The sequence below is a fragment of the Oncorhynchus nerka genome, linkage group LG21, assembly GCF_034236695.1.
Source record: "Oncorhynchus nerka isolate Pitt River linkage group LG21, Oner_Uvic_2.0, whole genome shotgun sequence".
NCBI lineage: Eukaryota > Metazoa > Chordata > Actinopteri > Salmoniformes > Salmonidae > Oncorhynchus > Oncorhynchus nerka.
In genome coordinates, this window is record NC_088416.1 from 7,799,703 (window position 1) to 7,827,145 (window position 27,443).

The window sequence follows — 27,443 nt, forward strand, 5'->3', positions numbered from 1 at the left end:
AGATCAGGGCCTAACATAAGGTCAACTTACGTATGCTATTCTGTTCTTATGAAATAGACAAAAAATACATTTTCATATCATGTTTCTTTATACATGTCTAAAATAAAGAATGGATTTATTGTTAATTAAGGTGTAGGCTATATTACATGGATTTATTAGACTTTTTCAAATTGAGATGTTCCGAAGGTATGCATCAGTGGCTCGTGTGTGGAAGCCAGCAGATGCTAAATGTGTTTAGGTTCATTAATGGTCAGTTACCGTGAGACCGGCAGTTATTTGGTTGACAATCACCGGCTGACGAAATGTCATGATCGCCACATCCCTAATCAGACCTATTTAATCATGATTGTTGACCCAGTGTCACCGCCTGATTCAGTAAGTGTGAAAAGTAAACGTTCCTGAGTGTCAACTACAATGAAGGGAGCAAGGATGCTTTACATATGTTATTCAAGAGACCAATATGGGATATCTTTTCAAACTGTCAAATGAGGTATTCTAAATATAATTCAGGACACATTTTTTTGCCACTTTCGGTAGCAGCTGAACGTATCTTTCACACGAACCACATTTCCGTGTGTATTGTCTTTGTTAGACTAAAGAGGACACCAATAGACACTTTCATTTTCCCTCCCTTAGCGACATCTAGTCCGAGAGACAAGATGTGCAGAAACGCAAACGCACAGGGAAGTACCTCTGCATGCCTAAGCCAGGAGTGATTAACAGCAGTTTATTCAGTTGCGAAATGTGGCATAAATTTGGCATGAGCTCTCTGTCTGGGGGTTGTTAGGAATCTTTCTCATTGAGAGACATTCCTTAATGAGCTCCATTAGATGTGGAGACACCGGCGTTTCCCAAGAGGGAGTGGCGTCTGTCATTCCTAAATTCTTTGTGCACACATCAGGTGTTAAAACCACACTCTGTACCAACCAGGATGGGAACGGCCGCATAAATATGTTTGCTTTCAGAGTCATCGTCGCCCTGGTGCTTAAAGCCAGTTGTTTTACTAACTGCGTCATCTCGTAAACTTTCCTTGACTTTGAGTTAGATAATTATCACAATTAGCTGTTCATGAGGCATGTACAATCAGTGTGTGTTTGGGAAGGGTTCTCTGACATACCTTTTACTGTAAAAGTCCCACCCATACAATCATATAGGACCAATCATCAGTTAGAGATACCATATTAGGATTTACCCCATGTTTACTGTGGCCAGGGTACACTTCACAACACCAGCTTTGTTAAGGAATGTTTGTTTGTTTCTAAACATGTACTCTACGCTTCCAGTTGCCGTCTAGCATCTATTGCCCTTTAAAACCGAACCCATTGTTTCCCCAACCCTCCAGGACGGACAGGATCGACAAGGTGATTAAGCAGTGGGAGGGCTCCTTCTTCAAGGGGAACCCCAAGCTGCGGAAGAAGTCGGTGTCGCTACGATTCGACCTGCACATGGCGGCGGCAGACGAGGGCTGCGCCCAGACCAAGCAGGACAGCCTGCCCGACGTGGAGGTCCGCCTGGTGATGAAGAGGTCCCGCAGTATCCCCACCATCGCGGCAAATGTCGAGGCAACAGTATAGTCGATGCAACAGTATGCCCATCCTTGATGGGTGATATCATCATTGAATTGCCTCCCTCATAAATGTTGTGATCTGGCAACAGCATCCCTACCCTTGACAGTGATATCACCGTGATATCAGCATTGCTTCCCATTGACCTAGGCTGAAGACGGGAAGGTTAAAACAATTAAGACATTCCATGCGCAAGCGTTCAAAATATAAAACACATTCATGGGACCGACCAGGTCCATTAATAACTATTAGCGCCATTGCTAACTAGCAACACTGGTCCCATGAATTGCAAAGAGTTATGAAATATTATAAACTGGTGGTTCGAGCCCTGAATGCAGATTGGCTGACAGCTGTGGTATATCAGACCATATACCACAGGAATGATAACATTTGTTTTTACTGCTCTAATTACGTTGGTAACCAGTTTATAATTGCAATAAGGCACCTCAGGGTTTGTGGTATATGCCAATATACCACGGCTAAGGGCTGTGTCCAGGCACTCTGCGTTGCGCATAAGAACAGCCCTTAGCCGCTGTCTATTGGCCATATACCACACCTCCTCGGGCCTTATTGCTTCATTAGAATCCTCTTGTATTAACCTGTATATTTTGAACCTAGCCAATTGACCAGAGTGGTATTGTCATGACATCAAAGTTCCTGCAACTCCACTATCACCCACAATCATCATTGTGACATCAGCATTACCAGCAGCCATTTTGCAACCCCCAAGACCAAACCAGCCACAGAAGACCACGTACATGAGGGGTTAATGTGTGTTTCATTTGATATATCAGCATTTCTTAATCATGTGTAAAAGTAGAAAGTCATATGGCCTACTTGCGATTTTGCCATCCAAGGCAAATGTGACAAAATGCCATGTTCAAGAGATTTCCCCTGTGGTCAATAATATATGATAGAATATATAGTACTCACTGTGGTCATCACATTTAACAAATGTATAATCCAACCATCCCTCGTTAACTGACACTTTATACAGGTGGTGAAAAATATAAACATGGGGAAAAAGCTGAGGCATCACAGAGTTGTATGTGGAATTCTACTGTGGACTATTTAAGGGTGGTTTACTTCTCAATTCGCTGTGTGTAAAATGCGAATGGTTTTGTTACGCAGTCATGGATCAACCCAGCACTGACAGTTTTGCCTATGTCTGAAACCTGTACTTCGGGCTTTTTCCTTATAATGCTGTAAATCAACTGTAGTCTATATATGATCTATATATGGACAAAGTCCAAACAAAGCAACGAAATTAGAAATGTACAGTTAAAAAAAGAAAAAAAAGCTAATATTTCCCCCACACTGCTCACTGTGACCCGAAATTGCAGTGAGGCTTCTTCCTGGAGAGCAACCCTCCTGTAGGTTTTCGTTTCAACCCGAGTTGTGACTAACCTGATTCAGTTTATCAACCAGCTAATTATTAGAATCAGGTGCGCTAGATTAGGATATGAGCGAAAACCTACAGGACGGAAGCTCTCCAACGGTTGGAGACGGAGAGCCCTTTTCTAATCTAACCCCGCCTCTTGTATCGCAGAGATATACCCTGGTTTAGCCAGCAGGGGCCGGTATTTGTAAATAGTTGCTCTACAGTATCCTGAATGCTTTATTTTGGTATTGTTGTGTCGTATACATAATATCTATACGACTGATTACACTCTATAAGACAGTATCTTTATTTTATTGCTATGTTTTTGAGTTGGCACCAAATATATGACGCGAAGATAATACCATTGTGCATTGCAGTTGGGTCCCTCCTGTGTACAAATGTTAAACAATTATATTCTATGCAGTTCTTCATGCGCTTGATTTGCTCTGCTTCGCGGAGTATTTGGGACTAAATCTTCTTTTCGTTTTTGGAGCTCTTTAGAATGAAGAATTATGCCTTTATCTAATAATGCATTCATTTAAATAAAACACCAAAAACGCTGTCTTCAGTGGATTTAAAAATATATATATATAGAATAGTATATTTCTCTAGTCATGGGTATTTGTACAAATGCTGCAAATTTTTCAGAGATAATGTATTTCCACAGAGTCATATTAGTTTCCCGCTCCGTGGCTCGACGACTCATTGCGAGCTCACAGAACAGGGCTCCGGGCAGCCGAGCGGAAATGGAGGAAAACTCGCCTCCCTGCGGACCTGGCATCCTTTCACTCCCTCCTCTCTACATTTTCCTCCTCTGTCTCTGCTGCTAAAGCCACTTTCTACCACTCTAAATTCCAAGCATCTGCCTCTAACCCTAGGAAGCTCTTTGCCACCTTCTCCTCCCTCTTGAATCCTCCTCCCCCTCCCCCCCCTCCTCCCTCTCTGCAGATGACTTCGTCAACCATTTTGAAAAGAAGGTCGACGACATCCGATCCTCGTTTGCTAAGTCAAACGACACCGCTGGTTCTGCTCACACTGCCCTACCCTGTGCTCTGACCTCTTTCTCCCCTCTCTCTCCAGATGACATCTCGCGTCTTGTGACGGCCGGCCGCCCAACAACCTGCCCGCTTGACCCTATCCCCTCCTCTCTTCTCCAGACCATCTCCGGTGACCTTCTCCCTTACCTCACCTCGCTCATCAACTCATCCCTGACCGCTGGCTACGTCCCTCCCGTCTTCAAGAGAGCGAGAGTTGCACCCCTTCTGAAAAAACCTACACTCGATCCCTCCGATGTCAACAACTACAGACCAGTATCCCTTCTTTCTTTTCTCTCCAAAACTCTTGAACGTGCCGTCCTTGGCCAGCTCTCCCGCTATCTCTCTCAGAATGACCTTCTTGATCCAAATCAGTCAGGTTTCAAGACTAGTCATTCAACTGAGACTGCTCTTCTCTGTATCACGGAGGCACTCCGCACTGCTAAAGCTAACTCTCTCTCCTCTGCTTTCATCCTTCTAGACCTATCGGCTGCCTTCGATACTGTGAACCATCAGATCCTCCTCTCCACCCTCTCCGAGTTGGGCATCTCCGGCGCGGCCCATGCTTGGATTGCGTCCTACCTGACAGGTCGCTCCTACCAGGTGGCGTGGCGAGAATCTGTCTCCTCACCACGCGCTCTCACCACTGGTGTCCCCCAGGGCTCTGTTCTAGGCCCTCTCCTATTCTCGCTATACACCAAGTCACTTGGCTCTGTCATAACCTCACATGGTCTCTCCTATCATTGCTATGCAGACGACACACAATTAATCTTCTCCTTTCCCCCCTCTGATGACCAGGTGGCGAATCGCATCTCTGCATGTCTGGCAGACATATCAGTGTGGATGACGGATCACCACCTCAAGCTGAACCTCGGCAAGACGGAGCTGCTCTTCCTCCCGGGAAGGACTGCCCGTTCCATGATCTCGCCATCACGGTTGACAACTCCATCGTGTCCTCCTCCCAGAGCGCTAAGAACCTTGGCGTGATCCTGGACAACACCCTGTCGTTCTCAACTAACATCAAGGCGGTGGCCCGTTCTTGTAGGTTCATGCTCTACAACATCCGCAGAGTACGACCCTGCCTCACACAGGAAGCAGCGCAGGTCCTAATCCAGGCACTTGTCATCTCCCGTCTGGATTACTGCAACTCACTGTTGGCTGGGCTCCCTGCCTGTGCCATTAAACCCTACAACTCATCCAGAACGCCGCAGCCCGTCTGGTGTTCAACCTTCCCAAGTTCTCTCACGTCACCCCGCTCCTCCGCTCTCTCCACTGGCTTCCAGTTGAAGCTCGCATCCGCTACAAGACCATGGTGCTTGCCTACGGAGCTGTGAGGGGAACGGCACCTCAGTACCTCCAGGCTCTGATCAGGCCCTACACCCAAACAAGGGCACTGCGTTCATCCACCTCTGGCCTGCTCGCCTCCCTACCACTGAGGAAGTACAGTTCCCGCTCAGCCCAGTCAAAACTGTTCGCTGCTCTGGCCCCCCAATGGTGGAACAAACTCCCTCACGACGCCAGGACAGCGGAGTCAATCACCACCTTCCGGAGACACCTGAAACCCCACCTCTTTAAGGAATACCTAGGATAGGATAAAGTAATCCTTCCCCCCCCCTTTAAAAGACCTAGATGCACTATTGTAAAGTGGCTGTTCCACTGGATGTCATAAGGTGAAAGCACCAATTTGTAAGTCGCTCTGGATAAGAGCGTCTGCTAAATGACTTAAATGTAAATGTAAATGTTTAATGTATTTCCGGATTCTTTCATGTATTTGGCAGGTATGTATTTGGGGTATGGGTGCACCCTGCAGGGATATTAAAGATCCATTACCGGACAAGACACAAACACTTGTCACTTTAAGTTTATTATTATCCTAAATATAAAATAAACATGACAAAATATGAAATAGATACGTTTTGTATTCAATACACAATAATATACAACATCTGACAAAATAGATATGATAAAGTTAGTGCAGGAAAAAATATAATTGTCATGAAGCATAGCAATAGGCTATAAATAATCAAATTACCCATACTAGGGCCCAATTCTAACTTGCATGCCCATAAATCACATGTTCTCATGCATTAGTGTAGATGGGAGAGTTGTGCCAAAATGCAAGTGACACATGGATCTCAAGTTAGAATTTGTCCCCGAGAGGATATCTCTACTTATCTAATGAACCTCTAGTGCTTTTCAACCTCGTTAGATAACTACTACAGATTTATCACAGTTTCCTGTAGAAATGAAGAGAGCTCCAGTTACTGTGCCCTCCACATAATCAGGGGTTGACTATTAAATAAGGTACTGATATACAGTACATCAGTAGTGTACTTTGTCTAACCCTTCCCATCCAAAGTTATAGCTTGTAACATCTATATGACCTATCGATTTTGAAATCTACAGTATCTTCCTACCTTGTATGAAATTAATTGGGGGTACCACATTTTCATGAACGGACACCACAGTCTTAGCTTTGATGGAAAGTAAGCTTTTTGGGCTCAGTGGGTCATCAAACCTGCAACAGGAATCACTTGCAGACCTGCCAACCCTGTCCAACGTTTTAGAGTACCAGACGCGCGCGTCAAATTGGAGATTCAACTCGCGCGCGTAGCACGCGCCGAAATGGGGTTCCCCCCCACATGTTCATGCGCGCGCTGTTTGTGAGTCTGATCGCAATTATATAATTGTACCAAATCAAGTCTATACAAGGTTGGAATACTTTCTTTCCTTCTTGACAGCATTCCAATTACACATATGGTAAAAGTCACTAACAATAACTAATTAGAAAGACAAAGGGCCTTTATTCTTTGAGTTTTTATTTTATTAAACAAATAACAAGTTATTTGTTTAGGTACAACATGTGCAAACGTCTTATCCACGATTTTAAAAAAAACTCTGACATGATACGAATAACAAATGTTTGAAGCAGAGCATCAGTATCAAATAAACATTTTATCCATAATACAGTACAAACGAAAAAGCTATGATAGGAAACAGTGGGTGAGAAAAAATCTTCTAGAGACCTTCAAATGTTCAGGAAATCATTTCCTAGGCAGACTTGCCTGGTAGCTAGTGGATTTAGAATTACGCAGCAGGGATTAGGGTAGACTTCTCTGTGGCAAACAGTTCCACTGCCCATCATTGAAACCTTGGTAACGAGGGCACTCAGAATGTCTGTACTGGGGGAGACTCTATACCGGGTTTTGTTATTGGAAACGAGACTGAATATTCGTTCGCAGTCTGCATTGCTGTGGAATAAGACCAATATCCCCAGCGTCACAGCCGATTTCTCTCCAGGCCTGATCCGTGCGCATGTTGACCAGACTCTGCTCAAAAAGGTTGTTGTTGGCAATCTGTCTGCCCATTGGCAATGTCAGCGATATCTTCGTTAGAAGAGTGTTTCAGCCTATGTAAAAGGTGCCTATTGTATTTCTTTGCAGCTGCATACATCATTTGGATTTTCAAAATGGATAACATCTCAAATCTAGTGCAAGGCATTCTAGAAGCATTGCCTCTATAGCTAATACCGGACACTCATTCATTCTTCATCGCGCATTCTTCTAAACTCCCGACCACATTTAATGCCAAGATGCTCTGGGCGCCCTCGTAGACCGTAGTGATGTAAAGAGCTTCCAACATTCAGTCTGGTGATGTTGTCTTATCTCACCTTCCCATACTGGACAGATTGAGGTTATGGTTTGAAAATTATGCCCTGTATCAACTCAATGGTCGGATTACAGGGCTGAAGAGGGTCGTATTCTGCGAAGACGTGGCACACATTCTCCCTACCCGCTTCAGTGCCCTTTGCCACTATACCAAATATCCTGGAGGGGGGGAAAAAAAGAATCAAAGTTGGATATTAGCCTACATTGTTGTTAGCTTTCATTCACAAATTATACCTATTATAATGTGGGAAAATGCATGCTGAAGCGATCTAATAATGAAGAACATTACCTTGCTGGTTTGGAACTCTTGTGCCACCTGTGAAGATAAAAAGTGGTTCAATTTAGAGATGAAAACTATGTTTAAAAATGGAGAGAGAAACAGTCCATTCAGAGTGGACTTTATTTCTGATTTGTAGGCCCCATGTTTTTCCTGACCTCATGACCTTACCAGGAAAAACTCGGGGCCCTGAAACACAAGCTTTTGAAAGAATCAACTCACAGTCTCTTGTCTGGATCTTCACCACTGTAGCTGAGCATGTGTGCAGGGTAATGACGTCTGAAGAAAAGTCTAACGGGAACACACACATTCATCAGATTTCATTTCATCAAGAAAGGTCTTAGAAGTCATTTACCATCATCAGCTGTAGAGTCACCGAACAACTCAAAAGAAAATGTCATTCAGAAAAAAAAAACGCCATATTTTTCTTACTTTCTCTGGATGTCTGTCAAGGTGACACCTTTGGGTGACACCTTCAGGTTGACTATGGTGGGTGTGATGGTGCCCTGGTCCATCGTGAAGGTGGAGGACACAGCCTTTTGTACAGCACACAGCCCTGTCAACGTCTCAGTGGGGATTGCACTCAGGTAGAGGAAATTGCAAACTAGGGAGAAGACAGGGAAGATCATGAATTCATTTGAGAGAAGAGAAACCAGTGTGGTGCTTTTTTTTTATCACAGCTGTCTACTGCGGCATGCAGGACAGGGGGACAACCACTACATTGTTCTGCAGATTTCTACACTTATCAGTCATTCCCTAAATATTATAGGAGTCCAAATGCTGTGTGCAATGTAACCTACTATGACTGTTTATAATGTAGCATAATTGATTGAATGCAAAGAAGTTGCAACATTGTTGCAGCTTGTGTTGCACTCATACAGCGCTGTATAAAATCTGTCCACGTTAAGCAGATTCCTAATTAATAAGCAGGCGAGAAGTTGTATGGGTGGCAATGAGTGTTGAATTTAGCCAAGATAAACATGAATTGCTATTTTGATACGTGAGGCTTATTTGATCTAATATAAGTTTCATCATGTTTAGGTTGTTGATATAAGTGATATAACTGTTATTCACGTGACATCCTGGCAACTTTGAGAAAACGTTCTATCAGTGTTGTCCCTGTTGAAATTCGAGACAGTCTATGCATATTATTTATTAGGCTTGAATAGAATCGTACTCTCCATTGAACACAGGCGGGTGACGTCAACACCCCTCATCGAATATTCAAAATAATTTTTAAATAACTAAATATATCCACCAATCCAAATAGAGGAATATGTGGAAGCTTGACAGCGCGCCATTCCGCTCTGTAGACAACAAATCCAATTGCCCGAGACGAATACATAGGTATTTCGTCAATATCCAAATCTCTGGCTTTATCAAGAATACTGTGATGATCCAGATACTTGGCAGGAGTCAGGTTATCACCTCACCTTTGAGCTTTGTTGGCATGCACTGCTTTGGAATCCCTAAAAAACATGCCACTTCGATTTAAGTGACTTTTTGTAGCAGGTTAGGATAGCATTTTCGCTAACCTAATTCTCCTAACCAACTACACACAAGTAGTAGCTATATCAAAGTGGCGTGTTTTTAGGGAAACTCTGCACGTCTTAGCTGAAGATACCGTTCGCTGACTTTGTACATATTTATAGATGTTCCAAAAGTATATTACGGGGAAACTAACTTATAGTTGAACTAACAAGTTCAAGATAACCAATGCAGCAGTTTACAGACAAAATGTGCAGTCAGAGTGCAGTATAACCGCAGTATGCTGCAATTCTTTCTGCTAAAATACCAGTCAACTGTATTTACTCTACTTTTACTGCTGTATCAAAACTGCAATATTTTTTTGTAAGGCCAAGTTTACTCAGGTAAGCCATTAACAGATAATTAGCTAATATTACAATGAAATGCTGGCTACTATAGCTAGCTAGCTTGGAATACTTCTTTAGCCAGTCACCATTAAGGCCTACCAAACATGTTCATGAAATGATGTTGATGCATGTTATTCCTTAGAGGCAGAATAGTATAAAACTTAGCTAGCTGATTGGCGAATTGATACCACAACTCGACAACCTAATGATGAACGGTGGGGGCACAATTCTCACCTGTCTTGGTCTTGTCTTCTGGTGATGATCTGTCATTTGTTCCCTCCTGTCCTTTGTTCAGATCTGTAGACCAAACAGATGGAGTTGAAGTCGGAAGTTTACATACACCTTAGCCAAATACATTTAAACTCAGTTTTTCGCAATTCATGACATTTAATCCTAGTAAAAATCCCTGTTTTAGGTCAGTTAGGATCACCACTTTATTTTAAGAATGTGAAATGTCAGAATTGTAGAGAGAATGATTTATTTCAGCTTTTATTTCTTTCATCACATTACCAGTGGGCCAGAAGTTTACATACACTCAATTAGTATTTGGTAGCATTGCCTTTGAATTGTTTAGCATGGGTCAAACGTTTCTGGTAGCCTTCCACAAGCTTCCCACAATAAGTTGGGTGAATTTTGGCCCATTCCTCCTGACAGAGCTGGTGTAACTGAGTCAGGTTTGTAGGCCTCCTTGCTCGCACAACGCTTTTTCAGTTCTGCCCACAAATGTTCTATAGGCTTGAGGTCAGGGCTTTGTGATGGCCACTCCAATATCTTGATTTTGTTGTCCTTAAGCCATTTTGCCACAACTTTGGAAGTATGCTTGGGGTCATTGTCCATTTGGAAGACCCATTTGTGACCAAGCTTTAACTTCCTGACTGATGTCTTTAGATTTTGCTTTAATATATCCACATAATTGTTCTGCTTCATGATGCCATCTATTTTGTGAAGTGCACCAGTTCTTCCTGCAGCAAAGCACCCCCACAACATGATGCCGCCACCCCCGTGCTTCATGGTTGGGATGGTGTTCTTGGGCTTGCAAGCCTCCCCCTTTTCCCTCCAAAAATAACGGTGATCATTATGGCCAAACAGTTCTATTTTTGTTTCATCAGACCAGAGGACATTTCTCCAAAAAGTACAATCTTTGTCCCCATGTGCAGTTGCAAACCGTAGTCTGGCTTTATGGCGGTTTTGTGGCTTCTTACTTGCTGAGCAGCCTTTCAGGTTATGTCGATATAGGACTCGTTTTACTGTGGATATAGATACTTTTGTACCTGTTTCCTCCAGCATCTTCACAAGGTTATTTTCTGTTGTTCTTGGATTGATTTGCACTTTTCACACCAAAGTACGTTCATCTCTAGGAGACAGAACGAGTCTCCTTCCTGATGGATATGACGGCTGTGTGGTCCCATGGTGTTTATACTTGCGTAGTATTGTTTGTACAGATGAACATGGTACCTTCAGGCATTTGGAAATTGCTCCCAAGGATGAACCAGACGTGTGGAGGTCTCCAATTTTTCTTCTGAGGTCTTGGCTGATTTCTTTTGATTTTCCCATTATGTCAAACAAAGAGGCACTGAGTTTAAAGGTAGGTCTTGAAATACATCCGCAGGTACACCTCCAATTGACTCAAATTGTGTCAATTAGCCTATCAGAATCTTCTAAAGCCATGACATAATTTTCTGGAATTTTCCAAGCTGTTTAAAGGCACAGTCAACTTAGTGTATGTAAACTTCTGACTCACTGGAATTGTGATACAGTGAATTATAAGTAAAATAATCTGTCTGTAAGCAATTGTTGGAAAAATTACTTCTGTCATGCACAAAGTAGATGTCCTAACCGACTTGCCAAAAACTAGTTTGTTAGCAAGACATTTGTGGAGTGGTTGAAAAACGAGTTTTAATGACTCCCAACCTAAGTGTATGTAAATGTCCGACTTCAACTGTACTATTTAATTGCCTGGTTTAGAAATGAAAATGTCGTCTTATATGTGGAATACGCTATTATTCACATCATCATAAAACGTATGTCAACATCATCTGTGGCTTGTTGCCTGGTTAGATTTAGGCTATTCGTTAAAGTATTATAGCATACCATGTGACTGGAGCAGAAGTTTGCAGGGTAGGGCATACGGAGTGACGGTGTGTTGGAAGACCAGGGCAGACAGACTACCTGCAAGGGGATACAAAAAAAAACTTAGTGGTTGAATGTACATATCAAATGATAAAAGTATTCATGTTGTTTCAAGGAATGTCCACCAGAGGGCGTGGGTGATCTTTCTGAGTCATGGCATTACGTCTGTGCACCAGAGGAGCCTTGATGATCCAAGGCAACAACAAAGCAACCTCGACATCACAAATGTGTTTGAGATCGGCATAGATTGTCACAATCAGACTCAACTGTTGTTTTTCTATAGTGTGATTGTTGCGGTACAGCCAATATAAATCTCATCTACTTTCATTCTTTCTTACAGGACAGGATAGAAGCCCACATCTCTCAAAGCCCTGAAATGAAAACGTCTCCATCCCTCTGCCTCCCAGTTTTCAGGACACAGACCAGACATGGCTGACTCAAGTCTTGTGATTCGTCGTGCTTCTCCTCAACCAGGGTGTGGGCCTTTTGTCAAGACTGTTTACCATGAATGAGCAATCTGTCAAAGAAGTGTGGGATTGATAGATTGTCACACTATGAATGAACAAGTTGACGTAGCCCACTTCTTACCAAAGTACGGTTCATGTGAGGAGCCCTTGATACGGACGCCCTTGGCCGACGATTCAATGAGAAAGTGCCTCACGAGATCTGAGCTGCCCTCCGCTGCAATAAAGAAGCCAAGAGTCAGGAAAGAGACAAGGCAGATAGGCAGTGTAGTATTTACTGAAAACAAATCTGATATGACATATGACCGTTAGATAACATACGGACAGATGGCTTTGATTCTACTGTGATGATGCGGTGTTGTGTTAAATTGATAATAGTTACTACTGATGTAAGAAGCCAGGATTTAATCTCTATAATAGCATTCCGGTAATCAAATGCTATGGAGTGTTTGCACTGCCACAGAGGTAGACATTATGAGTAATGAGCGACCTCCGGTTGCACCACAGATTTCAGGGTCAACACAGACTGACATTCCCACTCAAGTTAGCAGCGGGGAGAGTTAGGTGAGACCTGTCAGGTCTTTTCAAGACACACTGGTATTGATCCTGGCATTTAGTGTGCTTTAGTTGTGTGTACTCTGTTTATAGGACTGTGTGATGTGTGGTGGTGGTGGTTCTGAGCAGCGGTGTTGTACTGAGAAGGACTTAAGGATCGTTTACCTGGTTGGCCAGTAGGGGATATGTTGACGGGCGCTTGGTCCACCTTCATAGCCAGCCCGAAGGAGCCTCTGAAGGACGTGCTGTCTCTCACCACGAAGGTCCCCGGCTCCTTATCTATCACTATGGCCTCAGCTACAATCACACAGGTACCACAGATACAGATCAGATTGTGCAGGGCTATCCCCATAGTAACCATTGTTGTGCAGGGCTATCCCCATAGTAACCATTGCTGTGCAGGGCTATCCCCATAGTCACCATTGTTGTGCAGGGCTATCCCCATAGTCACCATTGTTGTGCAGGGCTATCACCATAGTCACCATTGTTGTGCAGGACTATCCCCATAGTCACCATTGTTGTGCAGGGCTATCCCCATAGTCACCATTGTTGTGCAGGGCTATCCCCATAGTAACCATTGTTGTGCAGGGCTATCCCCATAGTCACCATTGTTGTGCAGGGCTATCCCCATAGTAACCATTGTTGTGCAGGGCTATACCCATAGTAACCATTGTTGTGCAGGGCTATACCCATAGTAACCATTGTTGTGCAGGGCTATCCCCATAGTAACTATTGTTGTGCAGGGCTATCCCCATAGTAACCATTGTTGTGCAGGGCTATACCCATAGTAACCATTGTTGTGCAGGGCTATACCCATAGTCACCATTGTTGTGCAGGGCTATCCCCATAGTAACCATTGTTGTGCAGGGCTATACCCATAGTAACTATTGTTGTGCAGGGCTATCCCCATAGTCACCATTGTTGTGCAGGGCTATCCCCATAGTAACCATTGTTGTGCAGGGCTATCCCCATAGTAACTATTGTTGTGCAGGGCTATCCCCATAGTAACCATTGTTGTGCAGGGCTATACCCATAGTAACCATTGTTGTGCAGGGCTATCCCCATAGTAACCATTGTTGTGCAGGGCTATACCCATAGTAACCATTGTTGTGCAGGGCTATCCCCATAGTAACCATTGTTGTGCAGGGCTATCCCCATAGTAACCATTGTTGTGCAGGGCTATCCCCATAGTAACCATTGTTGTGCAGGGCTATCCCCATAGTAACCATTGTTGTGCAGGGCTATCCCCATAGTAACCATTGTTGTGCAGGGCTATCCCCATAGTCATCATTGTTTGTCACTCTGTTGCAGACCGAGTATCAATAAAAATCATTCATTTTAGCCTAAGATCAGCTTTTGTTTTCTGTTTCAACCTAAATTTGCTTTGCGTCTTTGAAACGTAATTTAGAACATAAAATGCAACAGTTGCTGCCAAATATATTGGCGCCCCGTTTCTTCTCAAAACGCTTACCCTGAACTCTGTTGATGTGTGGGCGGAACCAGAACTGAGAGGTGTCCATTACAAACTTCATGGAGTGCTGGTTGCCGTGGAATTGGCCTTGCAAAGCTGAGGGACCATGAAAAGAAAATGCACATGCTTTTATTATTGTATACGCACAAACCTTTTCCCAGCAGAGAGCACTGGACTGAGATTTTAGATTTTAAACAGATTGGCGAGGATCATCATCATCAGGACTCACAGTGAGAGGGAGATGGCGAGGATGGCCTGAAGCTGGGCCTCTGCTTGATCTGTACGTCTGGGACCATTGCCTCTGGAGGTGACTGGGGGCTGAGCTCCCGCTCTGGGGCTCCGTTGACCAACACCACAGGGATGTCTGTCAGTGAACCGGCCAGGGAGGCAGGGCTGCTGTGGATCCCCTGGAAGTGGCCGAGTGGTGATGGGCCGGTCGGCGAACGCTTGTTGGTGAACGGCCTGGTCGAGGACCTGGACACGTCGCTGTAGGAGCTGGACGTGCGGTAGAGGAGGAGAGACTCGGGGCTGTCGCCTTCACTGTCACTGAGCAAGGACTGATAGCTGTGGAAGAGAGATGAGTGGAAGAGAAGATGTTTACGGCACTGTGGAGTCCAGACAGAGGGTAGATTGAGCTTTCAAGTGTCAATCTGTATCAGCACCAGTTAGTGTTGCTCTATGGAGTCATGACTGGTCTAACTTGTCATTATCTTTGCATCAAACTCCGATATTAAAGTCATTTCCAAAAGCATGTATTAACAGAGTGCGAAGGAGTCTGACCTGCCCATCATGTAACTGGTTTCTGAGCCGGGCGACGTGGAGACCATCGAGACGGCACTGTTCCTGTGAGAGTGTGACATGCGCAGGGTAACCGGGGATGAACACGTGCCCACATCGCCTCCCTGCGTCGAGGGCAGCCGCCGGCGGACGACACTTCCACACGGCAGTGGGGGGCGAGAGGAGGCGTCAGAGAACACCAGGGAGCCTTGGGGGCTGCACCTGGAGCCAGAAGCAGAGGACAGTGGGATGGGAATGCTGCAGGAGGGGGAGACGGAGGTGGAGATGTGCCTTGGAGAACAGCCTCCGGCCACACAGCTGGAGACGTCTTCATCTGGAGAGAAGTCATCTGGAGAGGAGAGAGGGAGAACGCCAGAGGAAGTTGGTGCTAAATATCGAATGGATAAAGGGAATGAAAAGGGGAATGAAAAACCTAATGGGTCTAGACAATATAAGAAATTGCAAATGTTGTGTTATCTGAGAGGAGAGAGGAAGAACAAACCCGAGAGAAGCGCGAGAAAGGAATGTTCAGTGGCTTTTACATTTATATTTACATTTAAGTCATTTAGCAGACGCTCTTATCCAGAGCGACTTACAAATTGGTGCGTTCACCTTAAGACATCCAGTGGAACAGCCACTTTACAATAGTGCATCTAAATCTTTTAAGGGGGGGGGGTGAGAAGGATTACTTTATCCTATCCTAGGTATTCCTGAAAGAGGTGGGGTTTCAGGTGGCTTAACCAGTGAATGAACTGAACTTCCCTATTCGGTGAGCAACGAGTCACACAATTCGTCAGATATTTTTTTTTTCTCCCGGTGTTTCTAACATACAGTCACTTACGAGAAGTGATCACACACATTTCAAGTTGGATGGTCTTAAACGTTTCCTTCCCCATAATATGAATGAGAAGTGTTGAAATGGTTGTTTTCCTGTGATCAACAATCACATCCACTGAGTGCCGTCACAGATCAAATGTATTGCCTTTTCAAGAGCCGCATACCCATATTCTACAGTCAGAGCAGATTGTGGAGACTTGTTTAATCTCATACGTGTACACACACAGACATCCCATTCCTTTCCCTTCTATGGCGTTGTCTGTATTAGATGGGTGTGGCTTTATTATGGCAATACTACACTGAGTGTACCAGACATTAAAAACATCTTAGTATTGAGTTTCGCCCCCCTTTTGCCCTCAGAACAGCCTCAATTCGTTGGGGCATCGACTACAAGCGGTCGAAAGCGTTCCACAGGGATGCTGGCCCATGTTGACTCGAATGCTTCCCACAGTTGTGTCAAGTTGGCTGGATGTCCTTTGGTTGGTGGGCCATTCTTAACCAGTGCCATCAATAAGGGATCATAGCTTTCACCTGGATTCACCTGGTCAGTCTATGTGTTGGAAAGAGCAGGCGTTCTTAATGTTTTGTACACTCAGTGTCTACCGGGAGGCTAAAGACAGCAGGTTGAAATTCCTCCACGTCGTGCAGGCTTTTACTTGTTCAAGTGAGTCCCAACCCAGCCTCTTCAAATACACCAAGCAAACACTGTGTTCCTGCTGTGAGGATGAGAATGCAGTAATTTGCCACGGAGAAGTTTCAACTTGTCCCCCCCCAAAACAAAAATTCTGTCTGACTGTATGATCTACCCGCTTGTCAGTAACGGCGGGAACCTATTGAAATAGATGAGTCTGTTGCCCCATGACACTGAGGTGAGGTGTCCTGTGGTCAGGGTGAGTGAGACTGTTCTGTTGTGACTAGAGTTGACGTGGAACGGTGACTAGTACCAAGGGGGAGATCCGTTGATGAGTAGGTAGTAACAGTAACTATATCCATCACAATTACTGTGACCTCATTCAGTACATCCCACGCCATTTATTCTTTTGCTTTTCTAAGAATGAATACTTCTGTATGGAATTGTGCTCACTTCTGTTTTTCAGTTGTTCAGACCATGTCAGACAGTTACTGTCGAACAGATTGACTGTATTTAAAGCACCAGTGCGTCTGCCTCAGATGTTCTGGGTGTGGTATTTATTTATTTTTTTGTCTGGGCAGTAACCCCAGACAAATGTACTCTATTTTGTAACATTAAACTGATGTGAAATTCTGGGTGGATTTTTACATATCCCCGGGCCACAGGCACATGAATGGGGCACAATGGAAGTTGTTATTCAAGGTTCTCAGGCTTGGTCTCCAGCCAACGTAACTGCAGATGTTTCTAGCCATGTTTTACGACGGAAAAGTACCATAGGTCTGAACCCTTTTGTCGACCGAGTTGGACATTTTTCAATTTTCAAAACGGTTGAATTGAACGAGCGAAAGTAATTCTGTAGGCGTAGGCCTCCTGACAGATCTACGTAGAAATATTGATTAAAAAAATATATGTATGTAGATAAACTACAGTTTAAATAAAGCATGTGAGTTTGTACTGTAGAAAATAAATAGGCCTATATTACAGCAATGAATAAATATTGGGCTTTATATGCCCTCTCACTCATTGTCCTACCTGTGTGGAGGCTACTGGACTGGGACCTCTTGTTGAAGTAGATGGGATCAAACGTGGGGTCCAGTTCCAGAATGAGCTGGTTCAGGTTATCTAGGGAGATGTCCAGGTCGTCCTGTTCACTGCAACTCCCGTTGGGGTCCATCATGGCGCTCGGACTGCACCCCAGAGCTACCTCACGAGCAGAGTCCAGGCAGGTACTCTGACCCACCCTCAGAATGTGATTGGGTATTATGTGGGACATGGCTCCAGCTATAGGCATCACGTAAATCTCTGAAACAGACACACCAGTGGGATTAACTCACTTATATATCTATTGCTGTAAATATCATTCTTAGTATATCTTGTGTAAATTCATCCGGTGCGTACATAGTACCAGTCAGAAACTTGGACACACCTACTCATTCAAGGGTTTTTCTTTAAGACATCAAAACTACTGAATAAACACATGGAATCATGTAGTAACCAAAAAAAGTGTTAAACCAATCAGAATATAATTTACATTTGAGATTTTTCAAAGTAGCCGCCCTTTGCCTTGACAGATTTGCACACTTGGCATTCTCTCAACCAGCTTCACCTGGAATGCTTTTCCAACTGTCTTGAAGGAGTTCCCACATATGCTGAGCACTTATTGGCTGCTTTTCCTTCACTCTGTGGTCCAACTCATCCCAAACCATCTCAATTGGCCCAAGCAAGTCTCTTCTTATTATTGGTGTTCTTTAGTAGTGGTTTCTTTGCAGCAATTCAACCATGAAGGCCTTATTCATGCAGTCTCCTCTGAACAGTTGATGTTGTGATGTGTCTGTTACTTAAACTGTTACTATGAAGCATTTATTTGGGCTGCAATCTGTGGTGCAGTTAACTCTAATGAACCTATCCTCTGTAAAGCTAAGTATGGGTCTTCCTTTCCTGTGGCGGTACTCATGAGAGCCAGTTTCATCATAGCACTTGATGGTTTTTGCGACAGCACTTGACTGACCTTCATGTCTTAAAGTAATGATGGACTGTCGTTTCTCTTTGCTTATTTGAGCTGTTCTTGACAAAATATGGACATGGTATTTTGCCAATATGTCTATCTTCTGTATACCACCCCTACCATGTCACAGCACAACTGATTGGCTGAAACACATTAAGAAGGAAAGAAATTCCTCAAATTAAGGCAGACCTGTTAATTGAAATGCATTCCAGCTGGTTGAAGCTGGTTGAGAGAATGCCAAGAGTGTGCATAGCTGTCATCAAGGCAAAAGGGTTGCTATTTGAAGAATCTCAAATAGAAAATATATTCTGATTTGTTTAACACTTTTTTTGTTTTCATATGTGTTATTTCATAGTTTTGATGTCTTCACTATTGTTCTACAATGTAGAAAATAGTTTTAAAAAATAAAGAAAAACCCTGGATTGAGTAAGTGTGACTTTTAAACTGGTACTGTACATAGATGGAATTTGGAATACTGTTACAGTGCTTTTTGGGTTGTTAATTGGATTTGTTCCCACGTCCCATATTAAACTGTGATTTGATTAGCACGGGCGAGATTGCTAACATTGGTGTGTCAATGGGATGAATGGAAGTTATTGCACTGTGTCCGAACTGACCTAAATAGGACAGCTGTACCTACCCTACACTTGACCCTGCTACTGTACAAGTTATATTTACACTTTGCTAAAATGCACATGTATGTATACAAATCTACATCACAGATAAAAATGTTAAGAAACCCAGAGGGGAAAAGTTATTAAAACTGTCTGGTTGTAAGGAACGGAATTTCAACCAGAGTTGCCGACTAAGAGAAAGCTGTCAGTTAAAGGACATTGCAATTCAACAGAACCCAAGTAGAAGGCTCAGCACTAAAAGTCCAGATGTGGTACAGTAGATGATTTACACGTTTGTTTTAGGATTCACATCATATTGCTTTTTTCATTGGACTCGCACACATTGTTATCTTGAGTCAAATCAATTCAAATATCACTCTTCCACATTGTGTGATCTCCACCCAGCGGTTCCCAGCCTCAATAGACTTGCAGCTGTCCCGTGAACTACAAGAACCCTCCACAAACGTTCATTGTATTGTTGATAGCATTGTCAACAAAGGTCAACTCTTTTGTGAACCCAGTGAAAGGAGCTACATCTAAATATGAGTAATATTTAATTATATGAGACCTGTTTACTGTTGGCTGAACAGCTACTGGCGATTAACACATACTCATATCCTTCTCTTCAGGTTTTCTGCCTACCAGTTGCTTATCAATACTGTTGTTAATTAGCATCACACATGCAAGAGTATAGGTAAGGGCCATAGTCATTCTGAAACTGACATGTTTGACCTAGAAGTATGATGTAATCTCTTGTGAAAGTGAAAGGTTTTGCTTGCAGTGATAGTTGAGGAGATAAAGGAAGCAGTCAGAGGAAGGGTGTGTAGTGTATCAGAGGGAGGTCATAGACTCTACCCCCTCCTTCCCCTCGTCTCAGACAGGGCAAGGCACCCAGTGAGTCACAGGGCCAGAGGGAGTCGCCATGACAACGCAACCCTTGTTGTCCCCCCCAACATTTCCATTGCTGATACAGCAATCAGAGACCATACGTTTTCTATCCTGATTTACCAATGGTAAATACAGCAATTAAAAGATGTGCAGATGTCACATCTAAGAACTGCTTCCTATTTTATTGACCCTTTATTTAACTAGGCAAATCGGTTGAGAACAGATTCTTATTTACAATTGACGGCCTACCCCGGCCAAACCCTCCCCTAACGACGCAGGGCCAGTTGTGCGCCGCCCCATGGGACTCCTAATCACGACCAGTTGTGATACAGCCTGGGATCGAACCAGGGTCTGTAGTGAGGCCTCTAGCACTAAGATGCAGTGCCTTAGACCACTGCGCCACTTGGGAGGCCTTATAAAGACCCCCTTTAGTGTTGCTGTAGTGTACTGTAGCCTACTATTTCCACATTGCAGACAGAGTGAGGAAAGTTGATGCTTGAGGCTCTCCGTTATGTGACACACTTCAAAAACATTCTATTAGCCTTAGGGGCAACACATACTGTAGTTGGCAGTAGCATGAGGTTGCAGCATTAGATTGCGACCCTGCGAAGGAAGTCCAATCTCCATGTGTTTGTGCAGGTAGCTTGTGCATGAGGTCCCAACCCACCTTCACCACGATACACGTAATACTTATAAGAATAATAGATATACACTACCGTTCAAAAGTTTGGGGTCACGTAGAAATGTCCTTGTTTAAAAAATGTTTTTTTTAAATGTCCATTAAAATAACATCAAATTGATCAGAAATACAGTGTAGACATTCATAATGTTGTAAATGACTATTGTAGCTGGAAACGGCTGATTTTTTTAATGGAATATCTACATAGGCATACAGAGCCACATTAGAGAGCCCCATTATCAGCCTCACGTCCTCAACTGGCAGCTTCATTAAATAGTCCCCCCAAAACACCAGTCTCAACGTCAACAGTGAATAGGAAACTCCGGGATGCTGGCCTTCTAGGCCGGTGGTGCAAAGAAAAAGACATATCTCAGACTGGCCAATAAAAAGAAAAGATTAAGATGGACAAAAAAAACACAGACACTGGACAGAGGAACTCTGCCTAGAAGGCCAGCATCCCGGAGACGCCTCTTCGCTGTTGACGTTGAGACTGGTGTTTTGCGGGTACTATTTAATGAAGCTGCCAGTTGAGGACTTGTGGTGCATCTGTTTCTCAAACTAGACACTCTAATGTACTTGTCCTCTTGCTCAGTTATTTATTTATTTATTTCACCTTTATTTAACCAGGTAAGCAAGTTGAGAACAAGTTCTCATTTACAATTGCGACCTGGCCAAGATAAAGCAAAGCAGTTCGACACATACAACGACACAGAGTTACACATGGAGTAAAACAAACATACAGTCAATAATACAGTAAAAAAAAAAAAAAAAAAAAAAAAAAGTCTATATACAATGTGAGCAAATTAGGTGAGAAGGGAGGTAAAGGCAAAAAAGGCCATGGTGGCAAAGTAAATACAATATAGCAAGTAAAACACTGGAATGGTAGTATTGCAATGGAAGAATGTGCAAAGTAGAAATAAAAATAATGGGGTGCAAAGGAGCAAAATAAATAAATAAATTAAATACAGTTGGGAAAGAGGTAGTTGTTTGGGCTAAATTATAGGTGGGCTATGTACAGGTGCAGTAATCTGTAAGATGCTCTGACAGTTGGTGCTTAAAGCTAGTGAGGGAGATAAGTGTTTCCAATTTAAGAGATTTTTGTAGTTCGTTCCAGTCATTGGCAGCAGAGAACTGGAAGGAGAGGCGGCCAAAGAAAGAATTGGTTTTGGGGGTGACTAGAGAGATATACCTGCTGGAGCGTGTGCTACAGGTGGGAGATGCTATGGTGACCAGCGAGCTGAGATAATGTGGGACTTTACCTAGCAGGGTCTTGTAGATGACATGGAGCCAGTGGGTTTGGCGACGAGTATGAAGCGAGGGCCAGCCAACGAGAGCGTACAGGTCGCAATAGTGGGTAGTATATGGGGCTTTGGTGACAAAACGGATAGCACTGTGATAGACTGCATCCAATTTGTTGAGTAGGGTATTGGAGGCTATTTTGTAAATGACATCGCCAAAGTCGAGGATTGGTAGGATGGTCAATTTTACAAGGGCATGTTTGGCAGCATGAGTGAAGGATGCTTTGTTGCGAAATAGGAAGCCAATTCTAGATTTAACTTTGGATTGGAGATGTTTGATATGGGTCTGGAAGGAGAGTTTACAGTCTAACCAGACACCTAAGTATTTGTAGTTGTCCACGTATTCTAAGTCAGAGCCGTCCAGAGTAGTGATGTTGGACAGGCGGGTAGGTGCAGGTAGCGATCGGTTGAAGAGCATGCATTTAGTTTTACTTGTATTTAAGAGCAATTGGAGGCCACGGAAGGAGAGTTGTATGGCATTGAAGCTTGCCTGGAGGGTTGTTAACACAGTGTCCAAAGAAGGGCCGGAAGTATACAGAATGGTGTCGTCTGCGTAGAGGTGGATCAGAGACTCACCAGCAGCAAGAGCGACCTCATTGATGTATACAGAGAAGAGAGTCGGTCCAAGAATTGAACCCTGTGGCACCCCCATAGAGACTGCCAGAGGTCCGGACAGCAGACCCTCCGATTTGACACACTGAACTCTATCAGAGAAGTAGTTGGTGAACCAGGCGAGGCAATCATTTGAGAAACCAAGGCTGTCGAGTCTGCCGATGAGGATGTGGTGGTTGACAGAGTCGAAAGCCTTGGCCAGATCAATGAATACGGCTGCACAGTAATGTTTCTTATCGATGGCGGTTAAGATATCGTTTAGGACCTTGAACGTGGCTGAGGTGCACCCATGACCAGCTCTGAAACCAGATTGCATAGCAGAGAAGGTATGGTGAGATTCGAAATGGTCGGTAATCTGTTTGTTGACTTGGCTTTCAAGACCTTAGAAAGGCATGGTAGGATAGATATAGGTCTGTAGCAGTTTGGGTCAAGAGTGTCCCCCTTTGAAGAGGGGGATGACCGCAGCTGCTTTCCAATCTTTGGGAATCTCAGATGACACGAAAGAGAGGTTGAACAGGCTAGTAATAGGGGTGGCAACAATTTCGGCAGATAATTTTAGAAAGAAAGGGTCCAGATTGTCTAGCCCGGCTGATTTGTAGGGGTCCAGATTTTTCAGCTCTTTCAGAACTTCAGCTGAATGGATTTGGGAGAAGGAGAAATGGGGAAGGCTTGGGCGAGTTGCTGTTGGGGGTGCAGTGCTGTTGACCGGGGTAGGAGTTGCCAGGTGGAAAGCATGGCCAGCCGTAGAAAAATGCTTATTGAAATTCTCAATTATGGTGGATTTATCAGTGGTGACAGTGTTTCCTATCTTCAGTGCAGTGGGCAGCTGGGAGGAGGTGTTCTTATTCTCCATGGACTTTACAGTGTCCCAGAACTTTTTAGAGTTAGTGTTGCAGGAAGCAAATTTCTGCTTGAAAAAGCTAGCCTTGGCTTTTCTAACTGCCTGTGTATAACGGTTTCTAGCTTCCCTGAACAGCTGCATATCACGGGGCTGTTCGATGCTAATGCAGAACGCCATAGGATGTTTTTGTGTTGGTTAAGGGCAGTCAGGTCTGGGGAGAACCAAGGGCTATATCTGTTCCTGGTTCTAATTTTCTTGAATGGGGCATGTTTATTTAACATTGTTAGGAAGGCATTTTTAAAAAATATCCAGGCATCCTCTACTGACGGGATGAGATCAATATCCTTCCAGGACACCCCGGCCAGGTCGATTAGAAAGGCCTGCTCGCTGAAGTGTTTCAGGGAGCGTTTTCGATGCTAATGCAGAACGCCATAGGATGTTTTTGTGTTGGTTAAGGGCAGTCAGGTCTGGGGAGAACCAAGGGCTATATCTGTTCCTGGTTCTAATTTTCTTGAATGGGGCATGTTTATTTAACATTGTTAGGAAGGCATTTTTAAAAATATCCAGGCATCCTCTACTGACGGGATGAGATCAATATCCTTCCAGGACACCCCGGCCAGGTCGATTAGAAAGGCCTGCTCGCTGAAGTGTTTCAGGGAGCGTTTTACAGTGATGAGTGGAGGTCGTTTGACCGCTGACCCATTACGGATGCAGGCAATGAGGCAGTGATCGCTGAGATCTTGGTTGAAGACAGCAGAGGTGTATTTAGAGGGGAAGTTGGTTAGGATGATATCTATGAGGGTGCCCGTGTTTAAGGCTTTGGGGGGGGTACCTGGTAGGTTCATTGATAATTTGTGTGAGATTGAGGGCATCAAGTTTAGATTGTAGGATGGCTGGGGTGTTAAGCATGTTCCAGTTTAGGTCGCCTAGCAGCACGAGCTCTGAAGATAGATGGGGGGCAATCAGTTCACATATGGTGTCCAGAGCACAGCTGGGAGCAGAGGGTGGTCTATAGCAGGCGGCAACGGTGAGAGACTTGTTTTTAGAGAGGTGGATTTTTAAAAGTAGAAGTTCAAATTGTTTGGGTACAGACCTGGATAGTAGGACAGAACTCTGCAGGCTATCTTTGCAGTAGATTGCAACACCGCCCCCTTTAGCAGTTCTATCTTGTCTGAAAATGTTGTAGTTTGGAATTAAAATTTCTGAATTTTTGGTGGTCTTCCTAAGCCAGGATTCAGACACAGTTATGCACCGGGGTCTCCCACTCCTCTTTCTATTCTGGTTAGAGCCCGTTTGCGCTGTTCTGTGAAGGGAGTAGTACACAGCATTGTACGAGATCTTCAGTTTCTTGGCAATTTCTCGCATGGAATAACCTTCATTTCTCAGAACAAGAATAGACTGCTGAGTTTCAGAAGAAAGTTATTTGTTTCTGGCCATTTTGAGCCTGTAATCGAACCCACAAATGCTGATGCTCCAGATACTCAACTAGTCTAAAGAAGGCCAGTTTTATTGCTTCTTTAATCTGAACAAACATTTTCAGCTGTGCTAACATGATTGCAAAAGGGTTTTCTAATGATCAATTAGCCTTTTAAAATGATAAACTTGGATTAGCTAACATTACGTGCCATTGGAACACAGGAGTGATGGTTGCTGATAATGGGCCTCTGTACGCCTGTGTAGATATTCCATTAAAAATCAGCCGTTTCCTGCTACAATAGTCATTTACAACATTAACAATGTCTACACTGTATTTCTTATCAATTTGATGTGATTTTAATGGACAAAAAATGTGCTTTTCTTTCAGAAACTAGTACATTTCTAAGTGACCCCAAACCTTTGAACGATAGTGTAAGTCTGTTACTGAAAAATCCCTACTTTAACATTTGTAAAGACACAATTATCTATCCTTGATTAACGTTTTTTGATACTTGCTTGCATAAATCTTTTTTTTCTCCAAAGTGTAACAGCAGAATTATAAGTAAACACAGTATACATATTCTAATTAAATGCATTCTTAATCTCCCTCCGTCCCATTTATGAGATCCTGTATACTGAAATATAGTTGAGGTATCTTACCTGTTTTTGTTGTTCTCTTGTTCTCAATGTGTAAAGAAAGGGGTTGTTTAAGTCCCTGAGGTTTCAAAGTAAATGAATCCAGGAGTAGAATGCTTTTTATTGATAGCTCCCGACCCCTCCTACTGTCATCCAGTCAGCCCACTGTTTCACACGCCCTTGCTTGCAGCGCTAACATTCTGGGTTAGGTCGGATGATGTCATCAACGTGGTAAGCACATAGAGTTGTAGGATATTCATTTGAGCCAGTAACAGGAAATAGGAATTATATAGATAATATAATTCACGGCGATTTGGAATACATTTGTATTTTTACAGACATCTGTAACTAGAATGAGTGAAATTGAAAGGAGGGGTAAGTGTTCTAGAGAACACAGTCGTGAAGAGGGCACGAGTCCAACCCCTGTCTTATATTTTCCACTCAGAAAGGATGTAAAGGGATAAACCCTTTTTTACAAACAATAGCCTATTGTCATTTGCTTTTCTGGGGAAGTGAACTCGCCAAGGTCCGTTTTGAAACGAGTAGGTGAATGAAACGATGTCTGACTTTTGCTAATCTACTCTGTAACCCCATAGTTTGAGTGTAAACCATTTATTAACCGTGCCATGTGATGTTCTTTTGTCTCGTGGAAGCCTTCAAGGTCACACTTTATTTGGAGAGTCTGGATAGTCCATCTGTAGATGCTCTACAGATAGTTTGTTGATAGTATGACCATCTGTTGATAAGCAACTGCTTGCTAAGGTTATGGTTAGGTTTAAAATAAGGGTTAGGGCAACGATTCCCCAACTCGGTCCTGGGGACCCCAAGGGGTGCACGTTTTGGTTTTTGCCCTAACACTACACAGCTGATTCAAATTATCAAAGCTTGATGATTATTTGAATCAGCTGTGTAGTTCAAGGGCAAAAACCAAAATGTGCACCTATTGGGGACAACAGGACCAAGTTGGGGAAACCCTGGGTTAGGGTAAGGGTTAAGCTTAGGTTTAGGGTTAGGGTTAGTAGATAGTTAGCTGAAATGTTACTGATAGAGCATCTATAGATGGACTATACAAATAAAGACTTACAGGCTTCAAATACCCATATTGAAGCAAGGTATTGTAAATTGGTGGAAATCTAACATGCCAAATAGCCTAGAAGTAGGGTTCCCACATGAAAAAATACTTCAGTTTACTATAGAATACTACAGTACTTACTATAGAATTATATAGTAAACTGCAGTATACTGTTAATCAATTCAGTGCCTAAATTCAACACACCTGGTCTTCCAGGTCAGTTAAACCGAAAACATGAAGTGTCTGTGGCCCTCCAGGACCAGGGTTACCTACCCCTGCTGTAGAATACTATACCACACTGTAGAATCCCTCGATCACGTGTAGTACTTACTATAGAACAGGGCTGTCCAACCGTCTTCCTGGAGATCTACCGTCCTGTGGATTTTCAGTCCAATCCTAATTTAACACACCTGATTCTACTTCAGCTGCTCAACAAGACCTTAACTAGCTGAATCAGATACGCTAAATTAGGGCTGGACTGAAAACCTACAGGACGGTAGATCTCCAGGAAGAGGGTTGGGCAGCCCTGCTATAGAATGTTGTAATATACTGTAGAATACTATAGTAAATACCAGAGGTGTGGACTCAAGTCACATGACTTGGACTTGAGTCACAAATAGGATGGCTTGCAACTCGACTTTGACTTTAACACCAATGACTCATGACTTGACTTGGACTTGAGCCTTATGACTCGACCTGACTTGATACCCTCCCCAAG

General features: G+C 43.5%; 2 protein-coding genes across 3 annotated transcripts in view; one reads left to right on the top strand and one right to left on the bottom strand.

Moving 5' to 3' along the window:
* The window catches only part of LOC115103765 (keratin, type I cytoskeletal 18-A-like), a 29,831-nt gene extending 26,302 nt beyond the window's left edge, over positions 1-3,529 (top strand). For both annotated transcript variants that reach the window (XM_029624685.2, XM_029624683.2), the window contains one exon: positions 1,343-3,529. In XM_029624685.2, the coding sequence (XP_029480545.2) occupies positions 1,343-1,574 (232 nt within the window). In that variant the 3' untranslated portion in view covers positions 1,575-3,529. The remainder of the gene's footprint in view (positions 1-1,342) is intronic.
* A 2,297-nt stretch (positions 3,530-5,826) lies between these two features.
* LOC115103766 (tensin-4-like) lies at positions 5,827-25,743 on the bottom strand. Its single transcript, XM_029624686.2, has 13 exons — positions 25,678-25,743; positions 17,697-17,966; positions 15,200-15,545; positions 14,649-14,983; positions 14,420-14,515; positions 13,114-13,245; positions 12,518-12,610; positions 11,891-11,968; positions 10,034-10,096; positions 8,358-8,529; positions 8,148-8,216; positions 7,938-7,964; positions 5,827-7,807 (listed from the first exon to the last, which is right to left on the bottom strand). Exons 2-13 carry the CDS (start codon positions 17,953-17,955, stop codon positions 7,675-7,677), a joined length of 1,803 nt encoding a protein of 600 aa, XP_029480546.1. The 5' UTR covers positions 17,956-17,966; positions 25,678-25,743; the 3' UTR covers positions 5,827-7,674.
* Between the last annotated feature and the right edge of the window lie 1,700 nt (positions 25,744-27,443).

Coding starts and splice junctions, on each gene's coding strand:
- LOC115103766 (XM_029624686.2), bottom strand. CDS start 17,955: ATGCCTATAGCTGGAGCCATGTCCCACATAATACCCAATCACATTCTG. Junction 12,611..13,113: donor ATCCCCTACTGGCCAACCAG/GTAAACGATCCT, acceptor TCTTTATTGCAG/CGGAGGGCAGCTCAGATCTC. Junction 7,808..7,937: donor AAGAGTTCCAAACCAGCAAG/GTAATGTTCTTC, acceptor CCCCCCCTCCAG/GATATTTGGTATAGTGGCAA.